The following is a 25,297-nucleotide window of genomic DNA, read 5'->3' as shown; positions in this document are numbered from 1 at the left end:
CCAGGTAGAAACCTGGCACAGAGGTGAGGCAGGGCTCGGTGTTTTTCACTATTGATCCACGTGACCGGCGTCTTAAATAGAGACGGAGAGGACAGGGGCTCCACTGTCGCTCCTGCAGGTCTACCTATCACAGAGCAGGGAGGACAGGCTCCTCAGCGCATTACTGCCACACTCTGCTGCTCTGTCCTGTCTCCGTCTCTGTCTCTGTCTCTGTCTGTGCTCCTCCCCGCACCCATTAAATGCGTGTTGGGCAGTCATGACTGTGGAGGTGTAGGCTCGACTTTCATTACCAAGCTCACATCTGACTTTCTAATTTAGTGCTTTGTCTTCTTTCACCGGGGAGACCCTGCGCGTCCAAGAAGCCTCAGCCATGAAGACGATCCTGGCTGCATACTCCGGCGTCCTCAGAGGTAAGGCGGCTTGGAAACAGTGCAACAGGTTTTGCGATAAACAAACAAGAGGTGGTCAAACAAATCAGGAGGCGTTCCTGGAAGAGCAGCGACACATGAACCGTGCACCAGCCGCTAGTGTGATCTGTCAGATTGTGCTTAATTTCATGGAAGGCACGTTTTAGAAAGCGGCATAAAAACAAAGTCACAATATTGTCATTATAGGAGTAATTATTTTTGAGGAATACTGTGTAAAACGTTTAAAAGCTGATTTAGAAAAGCAGGGAAAAGGAATTGCCACTATGTTATAGGTGATACTAGTAAATAGTGTGTTAAACATCCTGAACAATAATGTTCATTATTGTGGTAATTCAAATCTCCAGCTAACTTACAGTGCACATTCAGAGGTTCTTCCAGTAGACATGTTTAACATTTTGGGAAGTTTAATTTTTTTTTTCTGATGGCCCAACATGTGAAGTAGTGATGGCTTCTGGGAAAATTAGTGACTATTTCATCAGAATATTCTGCAGTCTAGACCTGACGACGTCTGCTAAATTCCTCTGTTTCTTCTTGTCAAGGACTTGATTTTGTTGACAATTCAAGGACCTGTCAACATTGGGTCCACATTTTAAAACAATACTCACATACCAGCATGTACAATGAACCCTCTGAGTGTACACACTGGCGAGATAAATCAGAGGGATAAAAATGTGCTTATCTTTTTAAGTTGATTCTGCAGCCACAGATGAGTCTGGCAGTGCAGAAACCTGTACACATAAGCCTAAGGGGGCATCATTTTAAGATTAACACTTTAAGTCATGTAAGACTCTTTGACAGATAAGCAAACAGTCCACCTGGGCGCCGCCCTTTCAACACCTCATGTGTACATCTGCTATTGGTACCTAGTTTGATAAGGCTCACAGCAGGTCTCAGAGCACATTGCTGTTGGGCAGATTTGGCCATGAACTGGTCTCCAGCTGTACTCTGGGCAAACGACCCTGCCGGTCACTGGCACAGGTTTGAGCAGTGATAGTGTTGGTGGTACAGCATCATATAACCAGCAGTGGCCCGGAGCTGTGTTATTTTCAGTGCCCACAGATGGGATTAGACGACAGTGTTTTTCTGGAGGAGAGCTCATCTTCTTATTGGCTTTTAGTGCCTGGTAGAGCTTTAGTGTCTGTTAATGTGTCCGTTACTTAATGCTCCCTCTTCACATTGCTTTTCTGGATTGGGAGCTGAAATTAGCTGCTGAGTAGCTGAGGTTGACAGACTGTGGCTTGACTGAAGTGAATGATGATATAGGATCTTTGGACAGAGTTTCTCTTTATTTTGTTGATTTTGTATAAATCAAACCAGGACTAGGAAAATACCACTACTAGGATGGTGTTAACTGCATCATTTCAGTTAAGTTCATTGCCAAATGTCATCTCACACCAGCAAACTTGGATAAAACTTCCTTCTTCCTTCACCTGTTGTTTTCAGGCACTGGCTCCTGCATTCTCTCTGCCCTGCAGGACCTGCCGTCAGCGTTCTGGCCCTGCAGGTCCAAGGTAGAAAAGCATCTGAGGGTCATCTCTGTGCTGCAGTGGATCATCTCCTTCTTAGCTATGGGTAAATAAGTGTGTTTGTCAGTGTAAATGCTCGTGTACATTTTAGTTAAGTGGGAAGAAAATAGAAGCCAAAAGGAAACAACCTGGAAGAGTGAGCTTTTAGTGACATAAGCACTGAGCTGCACACACTGCTTATTGCTTCTAGGTCTTCATTGCCTTGGTACCTCTCCTAGCTTTTACCAGAATATTTTAGATACTTTTTGGTGAACTGTGGATCTGTATTTAATAATGCTAGGTATTTCAATTCAAATCTTTGATTGCATGGTCTGTCCTCTCTCCCTCCAGGTGCTGCCTGCACTGTGCTGTTGATCTACATGTTCTGCACTGATTGCTGGCTTATTGCTGCCATTTACACTGCCTGGCTCATCATTGACTGGAACACCCCAAAACAAGGCAATATATTGAAGACGTCAATCAGAAATATCCATTACTTAGTTAAACACTGTATTAATGATGAGGATGATGAAATTTCCAAAAACTGTGCAGGCATGATACTTCATAAGCTACTGCTCTGATCTTTTCCTTTGATTTTGTTGAGTGCTACATTTCTAAGTATAAAAACTTCTGATAAATTAAGCATTAAAATATTAACAGCATTTAAACTGAGAATGACCTCTGTGTTTTTCAAACACAGCAACTTTTAACATTTTAGGTAGCTGCTCTGTGGTTTAGGTAATTTATCAAACATCACAGATAAGGTTGTTAGGGGTGGATGGGGTATCAGCTGTTTGCTCCATGCTGTTTCTTGTCCTGTGTTGATTATGAGCAGGGCTTGACACTGGTGGGAATTTTAGGACTTTGTCCTACCTGATAGGCTAAGGAGCAGTACTAAGCTTCTTTAGTCTTTTTGTTGATGTAATTTTTTAAAAATTTACAGCCATTTACAACAGTTTGGTTAAATGTAGTTTGACAAATTTTTAATATGCCAAAATGCTGAACCAGGAATTGAGGTGTTGTTATAAACAATGAAAGAAAATAATGTTTAGTTGTAGTTCACCTTATCAACTCAGTTATGAGCTGGGAGTCCACCTTTATGGACACTGCAAATAAATGGATTTTTTTTTTTTTTTTTTCCAGCAACTCCCTGCCAACGTGATGTTTTGTCCTCCTGCTATCTTCTGCCTCACCTTACAACACAGCACTTTCTAATCTGTAATGATTTCTGATCTCAGGTGGCAGGAGGTCCTCTTGGGTGAGGAACTGGACAATGTGGGCATATTTCAGAGACTACTTCCCAATCAGGGTAAGTAACTGTCAGATTCTTAGTCTGCCATTGCTAATTGCTAATTGCTAATTAATCCCTGGTTCAGGCTGAAGAACACGCACGCACATGCACGCACACACACAGACGTGCCAAACATGTTTTGATTCCAATTTCTCAAAGTTTCTCTCTATGCACAAGACTGTTAATCAGGAAAAAATACATTTGATTTCACCTTGGACCCTGTGGTAATGTGGTGCAGATTTTTTTTTTTGTATGTGAAATTTTGTTGACAATTGATGCAATAATTAAAAGAATAACTAATAGGTTAACAAGTGATCATGAGTTGCAGCTATATTACAGATGAATACTGTCTTTTTAAGAAGAATTAAGATTGAATATGAGATCTAATGTGTAATTTCTGTACTTAATGTTTCATTTGTGATAACAAACTCCGCTGACTATATTTAAATGCATAACATCACTCCATTGTAAGAAGAACACTGTACTGAGAGTAAAAAGCGAGGGAGAAAGAAGGCTGCAGGCTATTCTTTACAGCTGGACTGTTCATTGACTTGCACTGTGAACCATGTGGCAGTTTGTCCCAGTGGATTAATGAGATCAGTCACCCAGATGCTTGATGCCAACTGACGTTTCTCTCAGTTTTAAGAAATCCCAAAACTGGTGCAAGACCCACATGAAGCAATGCTGGGTTTTGCTCTTGTGCAAAACTATACCTTTCTCTCTGTGTTGAAACATTAGTTGTTAGCGACTAAGGTTTTCAGATCAAAGTTCATCTGTTGTGACAGTGCTGAACATGCGGGTTAAAGTAAGTAATTAAGGCTTTTCCTCTCCAGTAACTAAAAATAACCAGAATATATCTGCAGGGGAAGGACAAGCATTCTCCCCCTATTCTGCACATATGATATGACATTATTTATATGACTTGGAACTGGTGAAAATCTGAACTGGCCCAGACTACGGAAAGTCTCGAGTGTGACTCGTACCTGAATGTCTGTGCAGGTTTCAATATTAGAAATAATATTGTGTAGCTTGTCTTGTACGCAGACAAATTCCTCACATGGATTTTAACATCCCCATGGTTTCCTCTGGTACCATGGGGATGCTGAATGGGATCTCCTTTGCTAATGTGATTATGCAACCCTTGTATTGAACTTGCTGCTAAGGAAGCAGTGTAGATGCTTTGTGATGGATCTGAACACGCACTGCAAATGAGTACAGAGTGTTTCACAATGTTTCATTCATGAGATGGCACAGTTTTCCAGCTTCAACATGAAATCCACATACGTATCCATACAAATACATAGTTAATATAGTTAAAAGTGTAGCTATTGTATGCGTGGCTTCAAAATGTCAAAATAAATATGATTACATGTATATCATCTATATTGAAATCATACTCTCACTGGCTATCTTTTTGCTGTTGTCCTTCAGCTAGTTAAAACCCACAACCTGCTGCCCAGCCGGAACTACATATTTGGCTACCACCCCCATGGCATCTTCTGTTTTGGGGCTTTCTGCAACTTTGGAACAGAGGCCACTGGCTTCTCTAAGAAATTCCCAGGCATCAAACCCTCTCTGGCAACCCTGGCAGGAAACTTCCGCCTCCCTGTGCTTCGAGACTACCTGATGTCTGGAGGTGAGAGGATTTGAGAAGCCGTGGGGTCTTATTTGAGCCCTTGAAATATCCATTAATGCTGATAACTATATCGGTAAGAGACCGGACCTTGCCCTATGGCACAGCAGACGTAGACTCTGTTTACTTGGATCTACTGATTTCACTGATTTCTAGAGGTTAAGCTGTTCTATTCTGAGGGGCTCTTTGGCTGTAGATAGCATATATACTTTCTTAGGTAACTGTAGGTTATTGTATGTTATTTTTAATCGTCTCATAGGTTTCCTGTAACCTTTCCTCTCATAATGTGTAATGCAACAATCTCCTCATTGATTTTATTTTTAGCTTCAGTGGATCAGATTTGTGCTATTTGCATGATCTTTGCACTTTTTTCCCTCTAAGGTATCTGTCCGGTGAACAGGAACTCTATTGACTACCTGCTGTCACATAGTGGGACAGGAAATGCTGTGGTCATTGTAGTTGGAGGAGCAGCAGAATCTCTGCACTGTGCACCAGGGACGAATATTGTCACCCTGAAAAATCGTAAAGGCTTTGTGAGGCTGGCCTTACAGAAAGGGTAAGCTGTCTGCACAGCAGTCAGACACCAGGACACGTGCAGTTACAATGACTAAACACAGCCTGGGACAAATCTGCTGTGAGCATGTAAATGCCATTCTCAAGGCTGTGGTGACTCACTGGAGAAATGGAGAAAGGTTGAAACTACCCCACAGAGAGCATTACCAAATGTTTTATGAATATACAGTCTTATCCCTCACAAAGCTAAGACCTTCTTGTGCCATACAATACTCTTTTGGAAGGGTCAGTCTGGGTAAAGAGGCATTGGGCAGTGCACTAGTCGCATTATAATGGAAGTGGCCCTGGTTTGTGTCGCTAACTCCAAACCAGCCTGATTCTTTCTCAGATATAGCTGAGGATTATGACGGGGTGCGAAGAAGCTTAGAAATCACAGTTATGCAGATCTTGATTCATAAAAACTAGGTTAACATTCTAGGTGAAATGTGAGCGGAAGTCACATTGATTTTACTTTCTGCTGCTGGTTTACTTACTGCTATAGATTTGTTTTGATGTGTATAAAATAACTGCTACTGGTTTATGGGCAAAGGTTTAGTGCTTCAAATACTGATTAGATTTAGGTTTTGTTCAATTTATTGCTCTTTGTGTGAAGTTAAGTTAACATAAATGAAAAAAATAATGATGTAATTTATATTTATATTATACTCTTTATATTTTATTTGTAATACGTAGCTTAGTTTTTAATATTGTTTCTCTTTTCTATGTTTCTCAAAATTTTGTGTACTGAAAACATACTGTAGTTCTTGACATTGGCTTAGCAGAACTTGTCTAATTCTTACAATTAGGGGAAATTTGTTGAGATCTCCTTCATGTTCCCTCAGATCTGACCTGGTTCCAGTGTATTCCTTTGGGGAGAATGATGTCTATAAGCAGGTGATCTTTGAGGAGGGAACCTACTTAAAAGCTCTCCAAAAGAGGTTACAGAAGACCCTGGGCTTTGCTCCTTGCCTTTTCCATGGATGTGGCCTCTTCTTTGGCAGCTCCTGGGGCATTGTGCCTTACTGCAAGCCGATCACCACCATTGGCAAGTTTATCTGCTACGTTTGGTCGGAGTGTCTGATCACATTTAAAGATGCTATACATTGCAAAATAAATAAATAAATAATAGGGATTAATCACATGATAGTCATGAGTTAACTTGTGATTAATCGCACATTTTTATCTGTTCTAAATGTACCTTAAATTGATACTTTTCAAGTTTTCTTTCAAAGTTTTTAGTTTTTAATCAACATGGTCATGGACAAACATGGATGCTTTATGCAAATGTATATTATTAGTGAAACTACCCTAAACATACAGCATAAAGAACATAGACATGTTTCAAAGATGGTAGATATGCTTTTCAAAGAACATGTTCATGTCTATTAAACACATGGAAAAAGCAGACAAGCCAACTTAATTCATATCGACAATAAACACAGACAACTTTTGTCTTGTCGACAGAACCATCCAGACATCGTTTTGTACATGAATTTACTGTTCAGACCTTTTTCTTTCTCCATTTCTGTTTTCTGCTGCACTCTTTACTGTCTATGGCTGCATTTTCTCCTGCTTCGAGCTAGGCCATGGGTCAAACAGGAAATGGGTGCTGTGTTAATCACGCGTTAATAAAATTAAAATTAGTGCTGTTACAATGAGTTTGCCTTAACACGTTAAAATATATATATTTGCTTCAACCCAAGATTGTTTAGCTCCTTGTTTTAAAGCTTTTCTGTGTTGTTGTTATAGTTGGGGAACCAATCACAGTGCCAAAAATTGAGGATCCAACTGAAGAGACCATTGACCTCTACCATGCAATGTACATCAAGTCCCTCCAGAGCCTTTTTGACAAGTACAAGACCCGCTTTGGCCTGGAAGAGAGTGATGTTCTGTATATCCAGTGAATGGATGATTTGGGAGGAGGGGGTCCATTAAATCTCTGTACTGTGTACCGTGCACCCACTTCCCCTCCTTCCACTTCCTTCAACCTTGGATGCCCGGTTTGGATTATCTCTGGATTGCAAACTCTATATGTGAGCATGTTTGATAGAGAAATCTTTGCTCTCTGTACTGTTTCACACACACAAACATATTTTCTCTTCAAGAAATAACGGATATGAAGAAGGCTGATTCTTCCTTGCTGCTGCCATCAGGTTAAAAAGTGTTAGCTGGACAAAGTTAAACTAAATCCCCATCAAAAAGTGTGCCTTAGTTGTTTCTATTCCCATTTCCTTGGTGACGGCATCAAATTTGACTGTCTCAATCAGCACAGAGAGGGTGAGTTCCACTAGATGGAGCTGGAAGGTAAGATAAGGGCTTCAAAGGAGTGCCGTCAATTTTTCACCCATGCATTCTTCTAGTTCTGCCTAAGATCTTTAAGATCCCATTATATACTAAATGCACAAGCAATGCAAATTGGAGGTATCACTTTATTATTTAGGTAATAAACCCAAATGTCAATTGAGCCAAAGACCTACAGTGTGTTCTCCCACACATGGATGTATTTCTACTGTATAAAAGCTGAAAGTAAAGGAGTTCTCCACTGTGGATTCATGTTGTGAATGCATGATACATATGTGTGCCTGTGATTGTATAATGCCATGAAGTATTACTTTTTATAGAGGGGAGTAAGTCCACTGTATTTCTAATGCACTTTTTGTTTTGCTAATACTTTCAGAAGCTTTTGTCCCAAGGAAAAATGTATTTGTCATGAGAATTTATTCAGACAATCATTATGCTGCTTTGCTTGATTTCCTTTAGTGTCCAGGACCAGATGGATGTGTTTTTGCAGCAGAAATTACAGTAATAGCTTGTCTCTTCAGGTGTTTTGGAAAGTTTTTGAACTGCAGATGAAGAAAATCAAGTAGTATTGTCGGTGTTACTTGATTCAATGATGAACAGTTTATGCAAGGTGGTACCTTATATACTGGTAGTAAGTTATAGTTTGTCACTAGTATGTATGTATGTAAAATAATAATATGTGAATATAGAACATATCCCTGGAACCATGTCATGTCCTGGCGATGGCCATGAAGACAGGCAGTAAATTATATAGGATTGCCATTTGAAGAGCAGGTTTCCTCTGGCTCCGTTATTGTGCCTTATAAAGAACATTGTAATCCCTGTGCAATAAAGTTACAAATAATAAACACAGAGAGACCTGTCTGTATGATGACCAGCATCATCTGTCAGACAATATCCTAAATAAACTTTTGTATGTTTTCAAAAGATTTGTGTGTGTGTGTGTGTGTGTGTGTATTTGTAGGACTATACGTTGTGAGGATCACTTCAAAAAATGTAACACGTCAGTTTGTCCATCATCAAATCAACTATTTTTGAAAAGCCTAAACCGCCCATGTGGCCAACACTGCCCCCTAGTGGTTGCTTAATATTCTGCAGTCAGGCTGATGACCTACATTATCAGTTTGTAAGCCCATTACTGGAAGGAAGTGAGGATGTTGAGGATCCTGCAGTAGTGGACAGTAAAGTACATTTACTCAAGTGAATTTGTATAGTAAAGATGCTTGTATTTTCACATTATACTGTTTATTTGAGATATTTTAGGTTTCAGACTTTCAGTGAATCACATAAAATTTGTGATCATCTTATAAAACATGCTGCATTAATTTCACTGGCAAACATGTATTTTTTTAGTCTGGTTAGCCTACCTTGATTACCTACACTACAATGCTGTTTATAAGTCATTGCTTTATATATGGCCCATTCTACAAGCTGAATACTTTAATTATTTATTCTTTATGTTTAGTTTTTATGTTATTTCTGTACAACCTTTTAATACTTTTGAATGCAGGACTTACTGTTACTGAGAAATAAGTCAGTGGCCTTGTTGTCTAGTGCACAGAACAGACAGCACAATTCAGACATGTTGTCCTTATACTTTTGTGCACTTGGAGGTCAGAGACATAAGGTTGACCCAGACCCCTGATGTGTTCGGTACAGTAGGATTTGGCATCGTTAGCTCTAACGGCCTCAGTGTCAGCGCTTATCCGTCACCTGCATGTCACGCTGGGCTATGCAACTTCCTCATATTTTGCAGCTTTGACAGATTTTAACGAACACCCGCCCACCATGGAAGATAAACAGATGAAACGTCTAATAGCAACACACGCTTTCAGTGGTAGGCGGTGACTTTACGTGACAGACGTCATCGTCAGCCAATGAGAAGCCGAGCTATCGCCACTCCCAACCGGAGACGGATTTCTGAACCAAGTGTGGCAAATAGCCTGTACTTTGTTTACGTCCCGTTGGCTAGCTGACAGCTGCGAACAGCGGCGGCTGCATATCTCTGGTGCGTGTCCGGAGTTTAGTGAACTTTGAAACGAGTATCCCGGGTGTCGAGCATGGGCTGTTTTGTTGAATGAGGGGACCTCGCTGGATGCCGACAGGAGGATGAACTCTCTCACCGGTCGGGTTCTTGCCATCCCCGCCGCCTCTGTCACCAGCTCTGGAGCTTCATCCTCTCGAGCCTTGCATGTGGAGCTCACCTCCCAACAGGTAAGTGCGAAGCCTCTGAGCTCACGTCGACACCACCCGCATTCAAGCGAAACCAGGAAAGCGTGAAGCGAGCAGCCCGATGTGTGTTCACAGCGTCAGCGCTAAGAGCTGCCTGCAGAAACACAGCAGGCCCGTCAGGCTAGCTGGCTAACCCAACAACTGCTAGCTGCTTAGCTCTCTTACTGGAAATGAGGGTGGCCGGGCTGACATCCGGACACACTGAGACCAGCTTGGCTGCTGGTGGACACCGGTGAGCTCAGCCGTGTCAGTGTGCGCCCCGTGTTAAGGTTTATTTCACTCTTCACGTTCAAAGTGTACGAAGCTAGTATGCTTCTGCTAATAGTAAGTTGGCGTAGTGTCAGCACGCAGGTGGCAGCGTCTGTCATTGTAGTGATGGTGTCTGTCTCTTTGTCTGCTTTTTATTGCAATACCAACAACCTATTGACCATCTAATGTAATGTAATTTAAGCCAGGGGACTCTCCGGAATCCTGGAAATAATCTTCCAGTCTATCCATCCATCCATTCATCTGGAAACGTAAAAGAAATGCCTGTTACATGGATATAATGTATGAATGTAAGATCTTAAACAGTTGACATTTCATCCTTTTTGTGCTCAAGCAGCAATAAATACCAACCAGCATCATCTGATCTGCACAGGCCATGCAGTGAATCCAACATTTGCATGCACAAATGACTGAGGGGTTTCGAGGGTTCACCATAGATCTTGTTTCATTTCATTTTCATGTGATTTTCAACATTGACCTGTGATCATATGGATGAAAGCAAAATGCTGTGACCAGTGCATCTCTTTTTACAGGTTGCATTTTGGTGATAAAAGAAATTACATTTACTTTTACAGCTGTAATAAGTAGAAATACACAGCTAAATGAATATAACATGAATGCAATTGTAAACAGTTGATTATTGTTGATTAATTGTATGTTTTTCCACGTTCCTCATTACAAGATGTTTAGCTCCATGATTAAAACATTGTCCCAGCAGCGATGTTCTATTGGTCCACTGCCTCACAGTATCAGATACAGTGAAAGCTAAAATCAAAAGACCTGGTTAATGCTGGTGGTCTCTATTGAGGATGTATGCACTCTTTACTGTTTCTGTTTATTGTCTGTTTCTATCAGTGGAGCTAGGCTAAATAACAGTCTGTCTGTATACTGCAGAACAGAGCAACAGTAACATGAAACGTCACATATTTGAGTCAGCAGCTCTCTGAAACACGTTATAGCAGGACAGTTTTGAGGGATTCTTCTCCTTGTGAAATGCTACTTTTTTCCACTAACTGTTTAAGGCTGAGCTGAGATTTAGGCCAACTTCTATAGAAGTAGGATCAGTATGTGTCTGAATTACAGTAGGCAAAAGGCTTGTGACCAGCACTTAGTTACATACCACCACTAAACTTCTTTGATCACTGTAAGACATGTGGTCAGATAATACTGATCCTGACTTTGTTCTTTGTTTGAGCTTCTAGCCTAAAAAAAGGGCTTTGGTTATTAGTGTAATTCTATTTTGAAGAGCCCAACCCACCACAGTTGATGAAAATTGTGCTTACAACTATTACTGTCTGCCAGTGGTCCACATTAGTCCATTCAGAAATGAGCATTGATATTTTTAAGTGGGTTTGTGAGCCTGTTGCGGAACAATCATTGTTTTCGTTTTTTGGACCCCTAATCTTCTAGGGAATCCCATGATTTAGACTTAGTCTCAGGATTGCTGCAGGAGGAAGGCTTTGGTGACATGTTTGCCTGAAGCTGGAATTTTCCAAAACTAGATTCTGTGCCTCCTTTGTCTCGGTGCTCATGGTGCTTTTCAGGCCATCTTTTATTTTACCTCAACATTTCCTAGTAAATTTTAGATATTTATTAAACCACCACCTTCTTCAGGAAGATTTTTGGAATTGGGTATTTGACTTAATATTCAAATAATGGATCATGGGCACCATGGTGGATGAGTGGTTAGCACTGTTGCCTCACAGCAAGAAGGTTCCTGGTTTGAAACCCATCAGGGGCCTTTCTGTGTGGAGTTTGCATGTTCTCCCTGTGCTTGTGTGGGTTTTCTCCAGGTACTCTGGTTTCCTCCCACAGTCCAAAAACATGTATGTCAGGTTGATTGGTGACTCTAAATTGCCCATAGGAGTGAGTGTGTGAGGTTGTTTGTCTCTATGTGGCCCTGTGATGGACTGGTGACCTGTCCAGGGTGTACCCCTGCCTTCCACCCAAAGAGAGCTGGGACAGGCTCCAGCTGATCCCCGTGACCCTGGTTAGGAATAAGCGGGTATGGATGATGGATGAATGGATGGATGGATCAGGTAGGTACAATATTGTTTAAAGTCTTTACTTGTGGCTTCAAGAAGGACTGATATGATGACTTTGTTTTGTGTGGCATGTCACATTTCTCCATGATGACTTTCTGTAGCTGGCCCATTGCAAAAATCCTGGTAATGTTCTCATGAGAAACACGACCAAGTTAGCTGGCCACCTAATTCTACCATGAAAGTGTTGTGCCTCTGTTGTGTGAACTGCTGACATGTAGCAGGTGACTTTGCTTCTGTGCGTGAGAACTAGCTGGTATTTCAGGCAGATTAAACATAGGATTGATATTGTGATACTTCATTGATCTGTTGACATCTCTCTTCACTTATCCTGAGACCCAGCCACAATAGCCTAGATAGTATTTGTCCACAATGTCACATGATCAGAATGACACTGAACAGATCTGATGCCTGTTATTTGTTCTCAGTCTCTTCTCGCTCTTTGTCCATCCGCTGCCAAACAGAGACGATTGCGTCATCTCCGGAGCATTGCAGCCAGAAACATTGTCAACAAGAATGGTTCTCCACTGCTGGACACATACTTCACCCTCCACCTCTGCATAGCAGACCGTATATCTAGAGGTGAGTGAGAACACGTTTCCTAATGTTACCACATTAGACTGAATCCAGGACATAGAACCAGTGACTGGTTCTGTGGGAGTGGTTCTTAGAGATAAGCTATTTGGATTTTTTTTTTAATCTATGACTCCTTGTGGTAATATCAGTATTTTAGCACTGATTTAGCCCAGTATCTTGAGCAGTGTTTTTTTTTAATCAGCGTTCTTTGATGTCTTTTTAGATTTTTACAAGAGTGAGGTCATACGAGACTCACTGGTGAGTATACCATTCATGTCTTCATCCTGGGATTATGCTCAGTATGTTGTCATTCCCTGCAGCCTGCTGTCACTCTTTGCCAGCCACATGTTTAGTCACTTTTGGGTCCATTGTTTCAGTTTAAACCTACTTAAACTATTTTTCAAGCATTACATTTACACTGATGTGCTGTGAGACATGCTTCAGTAAATAAAATGTCTGACATTATTTAGCATGAATGAAAAATTATACAATGTGTGCAGGTGCCTTGTACAGCTTTCTTTTGGTCTGTAAGCTTCAGTCAGTGGTGTAAATGTCCGCAGATTCTATTTACGTGCCAGATGCAACTCCACATGAAGCTATAGAAGCAGCCAAGGATAGCAAGCCATTACATTCAGGCCTGCTGCCGAGTCATGAGCTGACCTAAGCTGCTTTCCAGGCATACTGTTGAGTACTCTCGGCAGACTGTATAATGCACTGCAGGAATCAGAACCTATGTCATCCCTCAGCCCAGCTTCCTCCTGCTGAATGGAACATACTTGCTGACATTCTCTAGTATTCCCTCTATTTCCTGTCATCACTTGTCTGCTATGCCCCTCGGCTTCCGCTACTGACTCTCACTAGTTCTGTTTTCCAACCCCACACCCCCACCCTTGTGGACTGTACTTCTGCTTTTGACATTCCTTTCTAACTTGTCTTTGACAGTGACCTAAAGAGCAGATTTTGACTGTGATGGAGGGTAATGGGACATAATTGAATTATATAAATGGCTACATTGCTTTGTAGGAACAGTACTCAGTGCTGTCAGTCCAGAAGTTCAATGATTTAGAGCAAACTATAGCAGGATAAGCTTTAAGATGAATTTAGAACAGAAAGACTCAATTACTCTATAGTGGATAGAGATCACATTATGACGTTACATTTGAAAGACATTTGACATCTTTGCTTTCAGATTTGCAACCAACCCCTTGACCATACACATGGTAGAAACACACACTATTGTTGCCTTTCAATTATCTGACATAAAGGTAGATAAGCCTGAATTCTAAAAGCATCTGTGAGTTGCCATGAATGTTTGATTACAGCTGAAATAAATAAAATGGCTTTCGTGCTCATAAACTTTTGTGTAAGGCATTAATGTCCTTTTACTATGTTGATTTTCCTCACCAAGTGACTGGTACTCTATATCTATGTACGTTCTTCAGAATCCAACTTGGCGCAGTCTGGACTTTGGCATGCTGCCATACCTTCTGGACACATCGGTGTCTTGCTTTGTGGTGAGAATCTGGGGAGGACAGGAGGAACACTATCAGCTCCTCATTGAATGGAAGGTCAATCTGGATGGTCTCCGATACACGGGACAGCAGGTCAGCAACCGCAACAGATATAATTTTATCACAAGGATTCCTGTTTGACATTAACTGTCTATAGGCAACACAGGAAGATACTCTTTAAGTGATGGGAGCAAAAACCTAACTACACATCATATACAAACATTATTTTAAATTCTACATTTAATCCACAACAAAACAATGAATTCAAAGTAGTATACTCTACTTTCAACACAACCCACAAAATGAAAAACAAATTAAGTTATACATTAATTATGATCATGCTCATTTCTGCAGATCATTTCCTGAAGCTTATATAAACAGTGTGAACATTTGAAATGCAGTATGAAAGACTTCTGAAAATAATGATTTAAGTTGTTAAGTATTCAGTTTACTCTAGTATGATCAGTCTGGAGAGTCTTACATTCTTGAAATGTAAAAAAAATGTGTAATAGACACTCAGTTCATTCTTTTCCTATTTGATCCCATACATTCATTTGTTTTCTATACATTGACAGTTTGGCAGATTGTAATTCATGAGAAAACTGAGCCAAAGCTTTTGTAAATCCAGTAGATGAGGTCTGTGTTATTGCTAGTGCCTTTCACAGTGAGACTATTTTCAAAGCTTGTTAACAGATAGCACGGTTTCGTGGACATCCAGATGCCTGCTGTCCCGTGTTCTCTTGACTCAGTCCCTGGGGTGGGCCTCTAATGCCTTGCTTTGTCCACAGATTCGATCCAGGAATCCAAATGAGATCATATTTGGATTGAATGATGGCTACTATGCAGCTGACTTTGATCACAAGGTACAGACTTTTGTCCACTTTCCAGAACTTCTCACACCATAATGGAATACCTGGTCCTAATCTCGTTAGCTTTATCTGGACACGGTTTGGCTTCTGCCCTGAAACACTGACATGTGGCTGTTGTAGGATCAGTCGGAGCGGAAGAAAAACAGTCTGCTTCAGGTCGACCAGAGTTCAGTCAGGAACTCCTACAGTGTTTTCTCTTTGCTCAGGTAAGATTCATTCCATGAGATTTGATCATATTATCATTTCCTTAGCCCTCCACTTTCATCTAATTAATTGCATCATTAGAGTGCAGTAACCTTTCTTCTGAGCTCTTTTCTCTCATCTGCAGTGAAATTCCGCTACTAGTAAAGACAGTTTTAGAGTATATTTGTTTTATCTCAAACCACATCTAATTTTCCCCTAAATATGTCTTTACCTTCTGTGCATTATTGGCCATGTTATTAGGTGACCTGTGTGTGGTATTTGTGTCTTGAGCATTTGTTGTCCAGCAGATGGTGCCACAGGAAAGCCAACACTTTGACTCATTTTCAGGGAAGATCAGCTGACTTTGTTTAAGCTGCAAAGCCTGCAGTCCACACTGTTACTTGGACATACAGTAATCAGACAAATAGTGTTAATGTTAATTTGAAGGATTTCCCTCCTGGTGAAGTCAGTGACAAGTGACACACTTGTCATTAAAATGTAGTTGATGGTGTTGACTTTAATACTTGCAGTACACATTTACACCAGAGGAAGGAGACACAGATCCTCTGAGTAAGTTCCTCCTCAGTTGGGGAATCCTGGTACAGTAATAAAGAACTTGAGACTACTCAGTGCAGTGCTGACATCTGTTGACAAACATATTCTTGTTGGGCTCTATTTATATTTAACTGCAGTAGAATGTAAACACTGCTTTCAGAACCACCAGGGCTTCCCCAAAGGGAAACCCACTGTTAAGCAAAGACTGATCACACAATTACACCCTGTTTTGTCAAAATAGATGTGCATGTATATTGAAAGTTCAAATTAGACATTTCCAAAATAAGATCGTGTGATTAGGAGTATTATGAAGGTTTCACCTAACATTTTCCTTCCATAAGAATTAAATAGGGTGATATAAATGCATCACAGGTTTTTGCAGTGACAAATAAAGCAGTGTTCTACCAAAGTAAAATTAGACCTCATCTAGAAGTGGTCAGAGTTTATGTTTGTTTGGACTCTTTGGAGACAGTTGTCTCTCCAACAGCTGACAGGAAAAAGACACAGTTTGAACAGTAACTTTTATGACCTCTGTTCTTGCTTCTCTATTATTGCAGCCTTCTTCCACATCCTCTTCATCTGTCCACACGCAGTAGAACTCTGTGGAGTTTAACACACTTACATGGAACGCTTTTTTCCTCATGCTGCTCGGCTTGCAGCTCCTTACCCCATCAGTGTTTTATTTGACTTAGTACACTTATATGTCCATGGTTTATCATTAAGTACTGCAGAATGATTCATCAGGTATTATTACCCCAATAAATATTATCCTCCCCACCCCCATGGTAAAAAAAATCCAGTACTCATTATATCAAACAGTTTCTTAACTGCAGAGCTGTGACTTTTTCATCCAATTCCTATTGTGGCTTGTCTATAGAACTTGTAGTAAATGTAGTTTTCTTCAAGAACAGTGATGGATGTCAAGAAGGGACACCCACGCTGTCAGATAATATCATCAAATTCTCCCCCACTCTGCTTCAGTCCAGTGCAAAGCATCTTTTTGAGCACACTGCTTTAATGGAAACGGATGAGAGCTGCTTTGCAAAGAATGCACTGATCTTGATTAATGATGGTAATTTGTCAGTAGATTCATAGTCTGCTTTTCTGCCTGGCTCCATTTGACAATATCCCTTGCTTGTGTGAGTAACATGGTGATGTGGGCTAGAAAACACAACACGTCTCAGATGGCAAGATGAAGAGAGAACGTACAGATCATCAATCAGCAACCTCCTGTCTCTTCTGACAGGAGATAGAGGCTGAACCACATCTTACGTATAGTTGGGCCCCTGTTTGGGTATAAAGAGAGCCATGAAGACAGTGACGAAGATGATCCAGCTGTTCAACAAAGTTGTCCCCCCCCCCCCCCTTTTGTAGAGGCTGTTAACACAGGTTCAGACATTCCTCAACCTTCCAAAACTCAGTTTTACTGTTCTGTTGGTAGTAGAATCGACTTGCTGTCACAGTTTGACTGAGCTGCGTGTTGGACTAGTTGCATATTAACAAAAAGGAGAAGTGGCAGAGTGGGCTATTTTCCTGTTTATATTAACCCATCTTTCAATGCCTGATGTGCTTTTGAGCGTGGAACTGAAGTGGTGTGTAAGGATGTCAGTGGCCCCTCAGTTCTAAAGTTGCGCAGTTACATATAGAAATTAGAGTTTATAATAGTAACTAAGCTAGACGGTAAATGTTGATGCAACAGTGGCCGATGTGACACATAAAACATCATCATTCTTCAAAACAACTTTCACACCTGATCCTCGTTTTCTTATTCTACTCCTCTGGACTCAACATGCAGTATCAAAGCAACCCCCATTTATACAGTAACACATTTGGGAGGAGGTCTTTGGTTGCTATATACAGTTTATGCAGTGGCCCTACAACACCCTCTCTAGTATTTGCCCCACCATTCGTCCTCTGAAAAATGTATTAATTTTTTCGTCTGAGATTCCATTCTCTTAGGGCTGAGAGCTTTGAGATGTATTTTTTCCAGCCTCTACGCCTTCTCTTCTTATTACCTTGTTCACTTGTATTTCTCTCACTTGCCTAGCAGTGCTGGCTCCTCTGTTAGCTTTTTCATGTGGTGCTTATTGCAATATTGTAGTCTGAGTACAATTTTCCGTAAGGGCTGGTACGTCATTTGTTAGTAATTAGAGCTGAAGCAGACTGTGCTTCGAGTTATCTTCAAGGATAACTCAGAAAGGGACAAAAAGGACTTCAGGCTTCGCGAGTTCAGCACCTACCTGACCCGAGGGAAACCAGATAGCACCTCAGATCACCGTGAGGTCTGGGGTTCCTCTGGCTGCATTGGAGCGTGACCCGCGTCGGCCACAAGGGACAGCGTGGGACGAGGATCGGCAAGAGGCCAACCACGGTATTTCGCGTCCAGTCCACACTACAGTAACTCAGGTACTCTTGTTTGCTTTTATTATACACTCCGGAGGGTGAAGAGGCCAATTTCTGTTTTCACGGCCACTACGTATCCAACACCCAAAGTGAGTTACGTCTATGTTTAATTTAAAAAGTTGGTTAGTTTCCCCAAGTAACCTGAAGTGTATTTGCCACAGAGGTCAATTCAGTAGTTCTGCCATTTGTGAAATTTCCCCTGAGGTCAAATGGTACCAAAATTGAGATAATCTGGATTGTGTGAGTATGTAGGGAATTGAAATTTCAGCTATTTCTACTATTACATTTTACTTTAATTACATTTATATATTTATATATTAATTTATTTATTCAAAAGAATTTAGTCTTGACCAGTGTACCTGTGAAACGTAAATTTTTGCAAGAGAAATATTTTATTCAGTGACATCAGGGGAGCCTTAATCCAATATTTCTTAGACATTGGTTTATTGAACCTGGTGCTGTTCCCTACTAAACTGCTGTGAAAGGTAGGGGGCGTTGCACAAAGTTGGGGCTCGTCTGGGATCTCCCTCTGATAAGTCACTGGTGAGTTCCTTAAAAAAAAAACAAAAAAACAGAGCAGATCAGCCAAGCCAAAGCACATATTTCTATCTCATTCTAAGTCACTGAAAAGTGAAAAAACCTCAACCTGCCTGCAAGAGAAGTTAATCAGCTGGATGTTGATGTTGATTAGAGTCATGCTTTTATGTTGATAAATGTACCTGTCCACACAGAAGTGGCTGAGATGGAAGAGACAGTGGAAACTGTCAAAGTTGTAGGAAGAGTTTGTGTCACAGACACACGAGAAGGATCTCACGTTCTATGTTGGTGTTGTGTGAGTGCAGACAAGCCATTGACCCCACACACCTACCTCCGGAAGTGTCGTCCGGAGAGAGGAAAGTGCCATGGACAATAATAGCGGTCCAACCAAGGGAACCCATAACTGACACTGCGGCTGGAGGATTTAGAGAGAGACTTGCTAAGCTCCTGATGGGAGAAGGTAAATCACTTAGTGACTTACAAGCTCTGTTTACTCCCTGCAGCGCAACGGACAGCTCCCTGGTGTCCATCATATGTGCCATGGGTGAGGTGAGGTACTGGAAAAGACTCTAAAGTAACCCAGTGACACCAATGCATACCGATGCCTGGACAAGCTTTCAGCTGTAGTTCCTACCCCCCCTGGAATATGGAAACCTGGATTGAACAAGTGAGGCTCATTATAACTGAATGTGAGTGCTCTGAAAAAGAAAAACAACGCAGAGTTATAGAAAGCCTGAAGGGACCTGTGTTAGAGATCTTTGGAGCTGTCCGGTTTTCCAGTCTGGGGTCGAGTGCCCTTCAGTAATTGGAAGCCTTGGAGAGTACATTTGGATCATCAGAGTCTGGTGAGGACTTGTATTTCAAGTTTTGTCTCATGCGCCAGAGCACTGGAGAGACCCTCTCTGAATTCCTGAGAAGGGTGGAGAAGATGCTCAGCGAAGTGGTAGAACGTGATGGGTTGTCTCCAGGACTTGTGGATGAAGTACGAATTGAACAGCTTATTCATGGGGCTGTGAACTCAGACATGAGTCTGAGTTCCAGCTGCGGCTAAGAGAAAGAAAAAACCTTCTTTTCTGAGTCTTCTGAAGGAGATACATGAGGCATCTTGCCACAGAATGTCTGCCAAAGCAAAAGCCATACATTACCAGGAAGAGGAAAGAGCCAGCACCTCTGCCATCAAAGACCTCAAGGCCGAGATTCAAGATTTAAGAACACAGATATGTGGAGCTGAGTCCAAAACCATGTCTACTTCATCTCTGGTAATTAAACCAAAAGAAAAACGGATAAATCAGACTGAAAAAACTGACAATTCTGAAGTTCAGGAGTTAAGAAAGCAGGTTCAACACCTGCAGCAGCAGTTGGCCATTATGAGTGTTAGCTCTACCCACCTCTTTCCTCAGGTTCCAGAGATTGAAAACCCTCCACTTCTTCCATGTCCCTGAAAGGCAAGCCCGCAAGAACAAGAGATGATTATTTTTGCTATAGATGTGGAGAGGACGAACATATTGTGACAAAGTGTCAAGCTCCGCTAAACTCTGATCAAGTCATTCAAAAGCTGATTCGTTTATTGCGGCAAGCTAAGAGTGAGAAGTGTGAGATGGAGGACAGCAATCGAAAGGTCCAGCACCAAGCCTGTTTCTTGAAGAAGAGTCAGACAGACATCTATGAATTCAGCAGTCTTCTCAAAGGCTTAGTTGGACCGACATCACAGTGGATGTGAAGCTTAATGAACACGTATGCCAAGCCCTGTTAGACACCGTATCACAGGTGTTTGACAGCTGGTTTTCCAAGAATCTCCCGGATGTGCCCATTCACCCACTGACTGGATTGTCAATATGGGGGTTCAGTTCATCCAGTTACCCATATAAGGGATATATAGTTGTTGATGTCACCTTCTCTGCTTCTGTGACTGGCGTGGAAGAATCACTGTCCATTCTGACCCTCGTATGCCTTGAACCTCAAGGCCCTCCCCAAGTGCCGATTATAATTGGTACCAACGCCAGTTTCTTCAAACGACTAGCTGCGCTCAGTCAAGGTATGGAGGGATCCAGTGTCACACGTGCTTTGAAAATCCAGACCCAACATGCTGCTTATCCATCTGTCCCAGCTGCGAGAGACTCAGAAACTCACTGACAAGCCTGAAGGGAAAGTCTGGTGGGTACGACCTGGTGACCGTGTGGTTCCATCCAGAGGTGAAGTGCATGCGGTCTGTCAAATGGAGACTGACAAGCCTCTGAGAACTGAGATCTTCATTGTAGACACAGCTAAGGAGGACAAACTTCCAGCTGGAACATTCATAACCCCTTTAGTACTTCAGTAGTAGATGGGAAAAATATCCAATTCCTGGTTCATAATGATACATCTAAGGATATTTCTATTCCTGCAGGAACAGTAGTGGCACAGGTGTATCCCACAGACATGCTCGCAGTGCCTTCTGCAGGCCACAACAGCACTAAAGTAATAGACCCAATGTTTGATTTTGGCGAGTCAGCTATTCCTGAGGCCTGGGAACGGAGACTGCGTCAGAAGTTGTCTGCCAGAGGAGATGTGTTTTCCACCAATGAGTGAGATGTTGGATTAGCCAGCGGGATTGAACATAACATCAGGCTGCAAGACAACAGGTCATTCAGAGAACGCTCCAAGCACATCGCACATCACCGGGTGATATCGAGGATGTATGATGTCACATCAAAGAATTGTTAACAGCTGAAATCATTAAGGAGTCGAGAAGTCTACATGCATCGCCCATTGTGGCAGCCCAGAAGAAGAGCAGGGCCAGTAACTCGCTGGAAGATGCCCACTGACCTGAAGTCATTTCTTGGGTTTTGTGGAGTCTACCGGTGATTCATAAAAGACTACTCAGGCATTGATGGAGCTCACCAAAGGTTATCCACCAACGTCTGGCCAAAACAGAAAGGCAGTAGATGTCAAGAAATATTACAAAGAGTCTGGGCCATTTGGAGAGCGTTGGGATGACAACTGTACAGATACTTCCTGTAAAATCATTTACTGTCTCACCCATGCTCCAGTACTCTCTTTTGCAGATCCCACCAAACCTTACGTCCTACAAGTTGATGCCAGTCTGAGTAGACTGGGGGCTGTCCTGAATCAGGAACACCCAAATAGTTTAAGACACGTGGCTTCTGCTAGCCGAAAACTGAGTCCATCCGAGCAGTGTTACCCTATTCATCAGTTGGAGTTCCTGGCGCTTAAATGAGCCATTGTATAGAAGTTCCACGACGACCTGTGTGGTGGCCAGTTTAAAGTTAAAACGGACAACAATCCCCTTACCTATGTGTTGTCCAGTGCCAATCTAAGTGCGACGGGCCATTGTTGGTTAGTGGCATTAGCTACGTACAACTTCAGTTTGCAGTACAAGCCAGGAAGTTGCAATGAAGAGTTGAAAGCGCAAGAGTAGGATCCTGTAAAATACTTACTGGCATAAGGTGTTCCAACGCTACCGTTGCTTTGTAACAACGGCAGGGATCCAAGTTGAAGATCATGAATCAATTTCTGCACAGAGTCACCAACAGTTCCTGTGGGAAAAAGAAGCTACAGTTAGTTTTACCTCCAAGGTACTGGTCCCAAGTACTTCACTCCTTGCAAGATGACTCCGGTCAGTTGGGAGTAGAGACAACAACTGAACTCCTGAGAGATCACTTCTATTGACCCAGGATGTCCGCATATGTTTAGCAGTATGTAAAGAACTGTGGCCGGCGTGTAACGAGAAAAAACATTGCCCAAGAAAGCTGCACCTCTGAACCACATGACTAGCAATCGGCCATTCGATCTAGTCTGCATTGACTTCTTGTCCATCAAGCCTTCAGACCTGTAAGTATTCAGAGTAATAACTGAGTAGTAACTGGTTCTGCCCGGCTCTGCTGCAGGTTTTTTCTTCCGTTAAAGGGAGTTTTTCCTCTCCACTGTCGCCAAGTGCTTGGGATTTGTTGTATTTTTTTTTTTTTTTGTAAAGTGCCTTGAGATGATTTGTATTGTGATTGGGTGCTATACAATTGAATTGAATTGTATTGAATTAATTAATATTTTGACGTGTATGAGCCATGTGTATGTTAGTGTATTTGCCACAGAGGTCAATTCGGTAGTTCTAGCATTTGTGAAATTTTCCCTTTGAGTTCAGACCAGTGAATGTGTGAAAACAGGTTTTATCCTGAGTAGATTTTTACAAGTATTTAATTCAGTGACATCCAATATCTCTTAGGCATTAGTTTATTGAACCTGTTGCTGTTCCCAATTAAACTGCTATAAAAGGTAGGGGGCGCTACATATATAAAACACTATTTTTCATTATTTAATTCTGGACTTACTACCCAAGACAACTTAAGTAACTATGAAGAACAGTTTTGAGATTTTTCCTACAAAACAAGGATGTTATGCTGGGGATCCAAACATCTAAAACGTTCCTGAAAATGCATGACCCATTTTTGACCCTTTGAGATTAAAAATATCTTTTCTCATCATTCTTCATCTTCCCTGAATCTCTGTTGTAGTTATCATGTAAACATGGCTAATAGGAACTCACCAAATCCATATGGAAAAACTTCAGCCTTGAGGATTGCATATGCAGGCAGGCTAAAGAAACCTCACTGCAGTAATCTTATCTTCCATTCCATGTAGATGGAGACAATGGGGAAGTGAGGTACATAGCAGGTGGTTAAATGTGTTGACATTCTTTGGCAATGAGATAAAGACAGAATCTAGAAATGTTGTTTGTTGTAATTTTCCTGCTGCTGTGCTGTTTACTTTGTTCCTGTCGGAGGTGTGATATGAGGACATTGTCCTCAATTTGTTGTCTCAAAATGTCTCTAAGCTTGTTTGGATTTGGTTAATTGGCTGCCCTATTCACCCTGTGTTATTTGAAAAATGCTTGCTGGAAGTGAATTCAATCAGGTCATTTGTTCTTGGGCTTGTTTCCTCTGACCCACATTTGTTTTGACAAGTGCACTGGGCACACTTGCATGTGATGAACAGCTGGAAGACTGGCCAGGCTACACGATGTACAGTACATTCAGAATACTGCTTTGGAAAGGCCACTGTATATGTGTATAGACTTTGAATCAGACTTTGTTTTGTTAAAGCTTACTATTGCCTCCACTATTTTACCTCCTTTTTCTCTGTCACACACACAAAGGTTTTTGTAATTCAGTTAAAGTATTTTTTCAGAACAAAAAGCAGTAATATAAAAGGAAGGAATTGGAAGACTGACTCCAAGTAAGAAAGACAGACAGGTATTATGAGGCCAACTTGTGCTGTTGCATATACATTAATTGGCATTTTGTCATTGACATCTCCCTTTTTAAGCAACAGTGCTACATAAGGCATCGACTTGATGTTTACTCTTGTTGTCTTAGAAGAAAAATAATGTGCAACCAGGTGTCTTACACAGATCCTATCAGTACTGATTGCAAACATGCAGATACTGGATAATCAGTAAAGGTAAATCAAAAGATCACAGGAGACATGGGCAAGAGAGCTGACCAGTCTGCTCTCCAAATGTTCTGAAAGCTTTTTTTTTTTTTTTTTTTTTTTGTTGTAAAGAACTGGAAGATCATCTATTATTTTATTTATTTATCTATTCTCTGATTATACTATCCCTATTCAGGGTTTTTCTACAAGATTCCCTCTGTCACAGTATCTGAAAGTTTCAAAAGCACAAGTTTCATCTGACACTCCTGGAGGATCTGGTAGAAAGGAGCAAATGTTATTGTTTTTCTGATGTATATCACAATCAGGGGTTGAGTGCACAGCCTCAGTCATAACTTCCTGCATGTCCCCCATGGTAGAGTTGTTGGGTACCACTCATGCCTTAGAAAAGGAAAGTTGTTGTGGCTTGTGAGAAGGGGTTGTCTGGACAGCTGCCCCAATGAATATGTACATTGTAAATCTCCTGCCCCATGCTGTTGCATAGATTTTGATAGAACCTGATGGGCAGGTCTCCATGGCCTTTAGGCCAGGAGTCAGGGAACGATAAGGGGGCAGACATGCGTGAAAAGGAGAGAAGAGATAACTATTCTCACCTGGGGGAAAAGGCCATATCAGATTCTCCCATTGCAATCACCTAAACAGATGAAGCTGTCAAAACAGATTTGCCCTGATGTTCCTAAAAACTATTTCCAACTGCAATCACTTTAGGCAGATTAAAAATGTGGGCAGAGACCATGAAATGATTTTCCTATTGGACTCCTCCCTAAAGATGTATTTACATTATTATAGAAACATTTTTTGAGTTGGTTGCCAGAAACAGACAATAATATCAAAAAGTGACTGTTTGAGTTTCATAACAAAGAGCCCGTAGGGTTTGTGAAATGACCCCACCAAGCTGTAAGCCTGTTAAGAAGGCCGTCTTAGTAGTAAACCCACTCAAGAGGCAATATTTTGAAGACTACAAGCAAGC

The 25,297-nt window shown here is 41.4% G+C and overlaps 2 protein-coding genes across 3 annotated transcripts in view; both read left to right on the top strand.

Annotated features, from left to right (window-relative positions):
* Positions 1-94: 94 nt before the first annotated feature.
* dgat2 (diacylglycerol O-acyltransferase 2) lies at positions 95-8,639 on the top strand. Its single transcript, XM_026328940.2, has 8 exons — positions 95-410; positions 1,872-2,000; positions 2,285-2,392; positions 3,172-3,242; positions 4,656-4,860; positions 5,239-5,413; positions 6,252-6,454; positions 7,159-8,639. Exons 1-8 carry the CDS (start codon positions 371-373, stop codon positions 7,311-7,313), a joined length of 1,086 nt encoding a protein of 361 aa, XP_026184725.1. The 5' UTR covers positions 95-370; the 3' UTR covers positions 7,314-8,639.
* A 988-nt stretch (positions 8,640-9,627) lies between these two features.
* Positions 9,628-25,297, top strand: part of uvrag (UV radiation resistance associated gene) — a 76,394-nt gene continuing 60,724 nt past the window's right edge. Inside the window, exons 1-6 of one of the 2 annotated variants that reach the window (XM_026328406.1) lie at positions 9,628-9,924; positions 12,716-12,833; positions 13,051-13,085; positions 14,270-14,431; positions 15,127-15,201; positions 15,328-15,413. In XM_026328406.1, coding sequence (XP_026184191.1) covers positions 9,820-9,924; positions 12,716-12,833; positions 13,051-13,085; positions 14,270-14,431; positions 15,127-15,201; positions 15,328-15,413 — 581 coding nt within the window. In that variant the 5' untranslated portion in view covers positions 9,628-9,819. Of the gene's footprint in view, positions 9,925-12,679; positions 12,834-13,050; positions 13,086-14,269; positions 14,432-15,126; positions 15,202-15,327; positions 15,414-25,297 lie in introns of both variants that reach the window. The other variant, XM_026328405.1, reaches the window with a different exon arrangement.

This window comes from Mastacembelus armatus, chromosome 14 (genome assembly GCF_900324485.2).
Source record: "Mastacembelus armatus chromosome 14, fMasArm1.2, whole genome shotgun sequence".
Taxonomy (NCBI): domain Eukaryota; kingdom Metazoa; phylum Chordata; class Actinopteri; order Synbranchiformes; family Mastacembelidae; genus Mastacembelus; species Mastacembelus armatus.
The sequence above is the reverse complement of the archived record's forward strand: the minus strand, read 5'-3'. Positions and strand labels throughout refer to the sequence as shown.

Coding starts and splice junctions, on each gene's coding strand:
- dgat2 (XM_026328940.2), top strand. CDS start 371: ATGAAGACGATCCTGGCTGCATACTCCGGCGTCCTCAGAG. Junction 5,414..6,251: donor AGGCTGGCCTTACAGAAAGG/GTAAGCTGTCTG, acceptor ATGTTCCCTCAG/ATCTGACCTGGTTCCAGTGT. Junction 6,455..7,158: donor CAAGCCGATCACCACCATTG/GCAAGTTTATCT, acceptor TTGTTGTTATAG/TTGGGGAACCAATCACAGTG.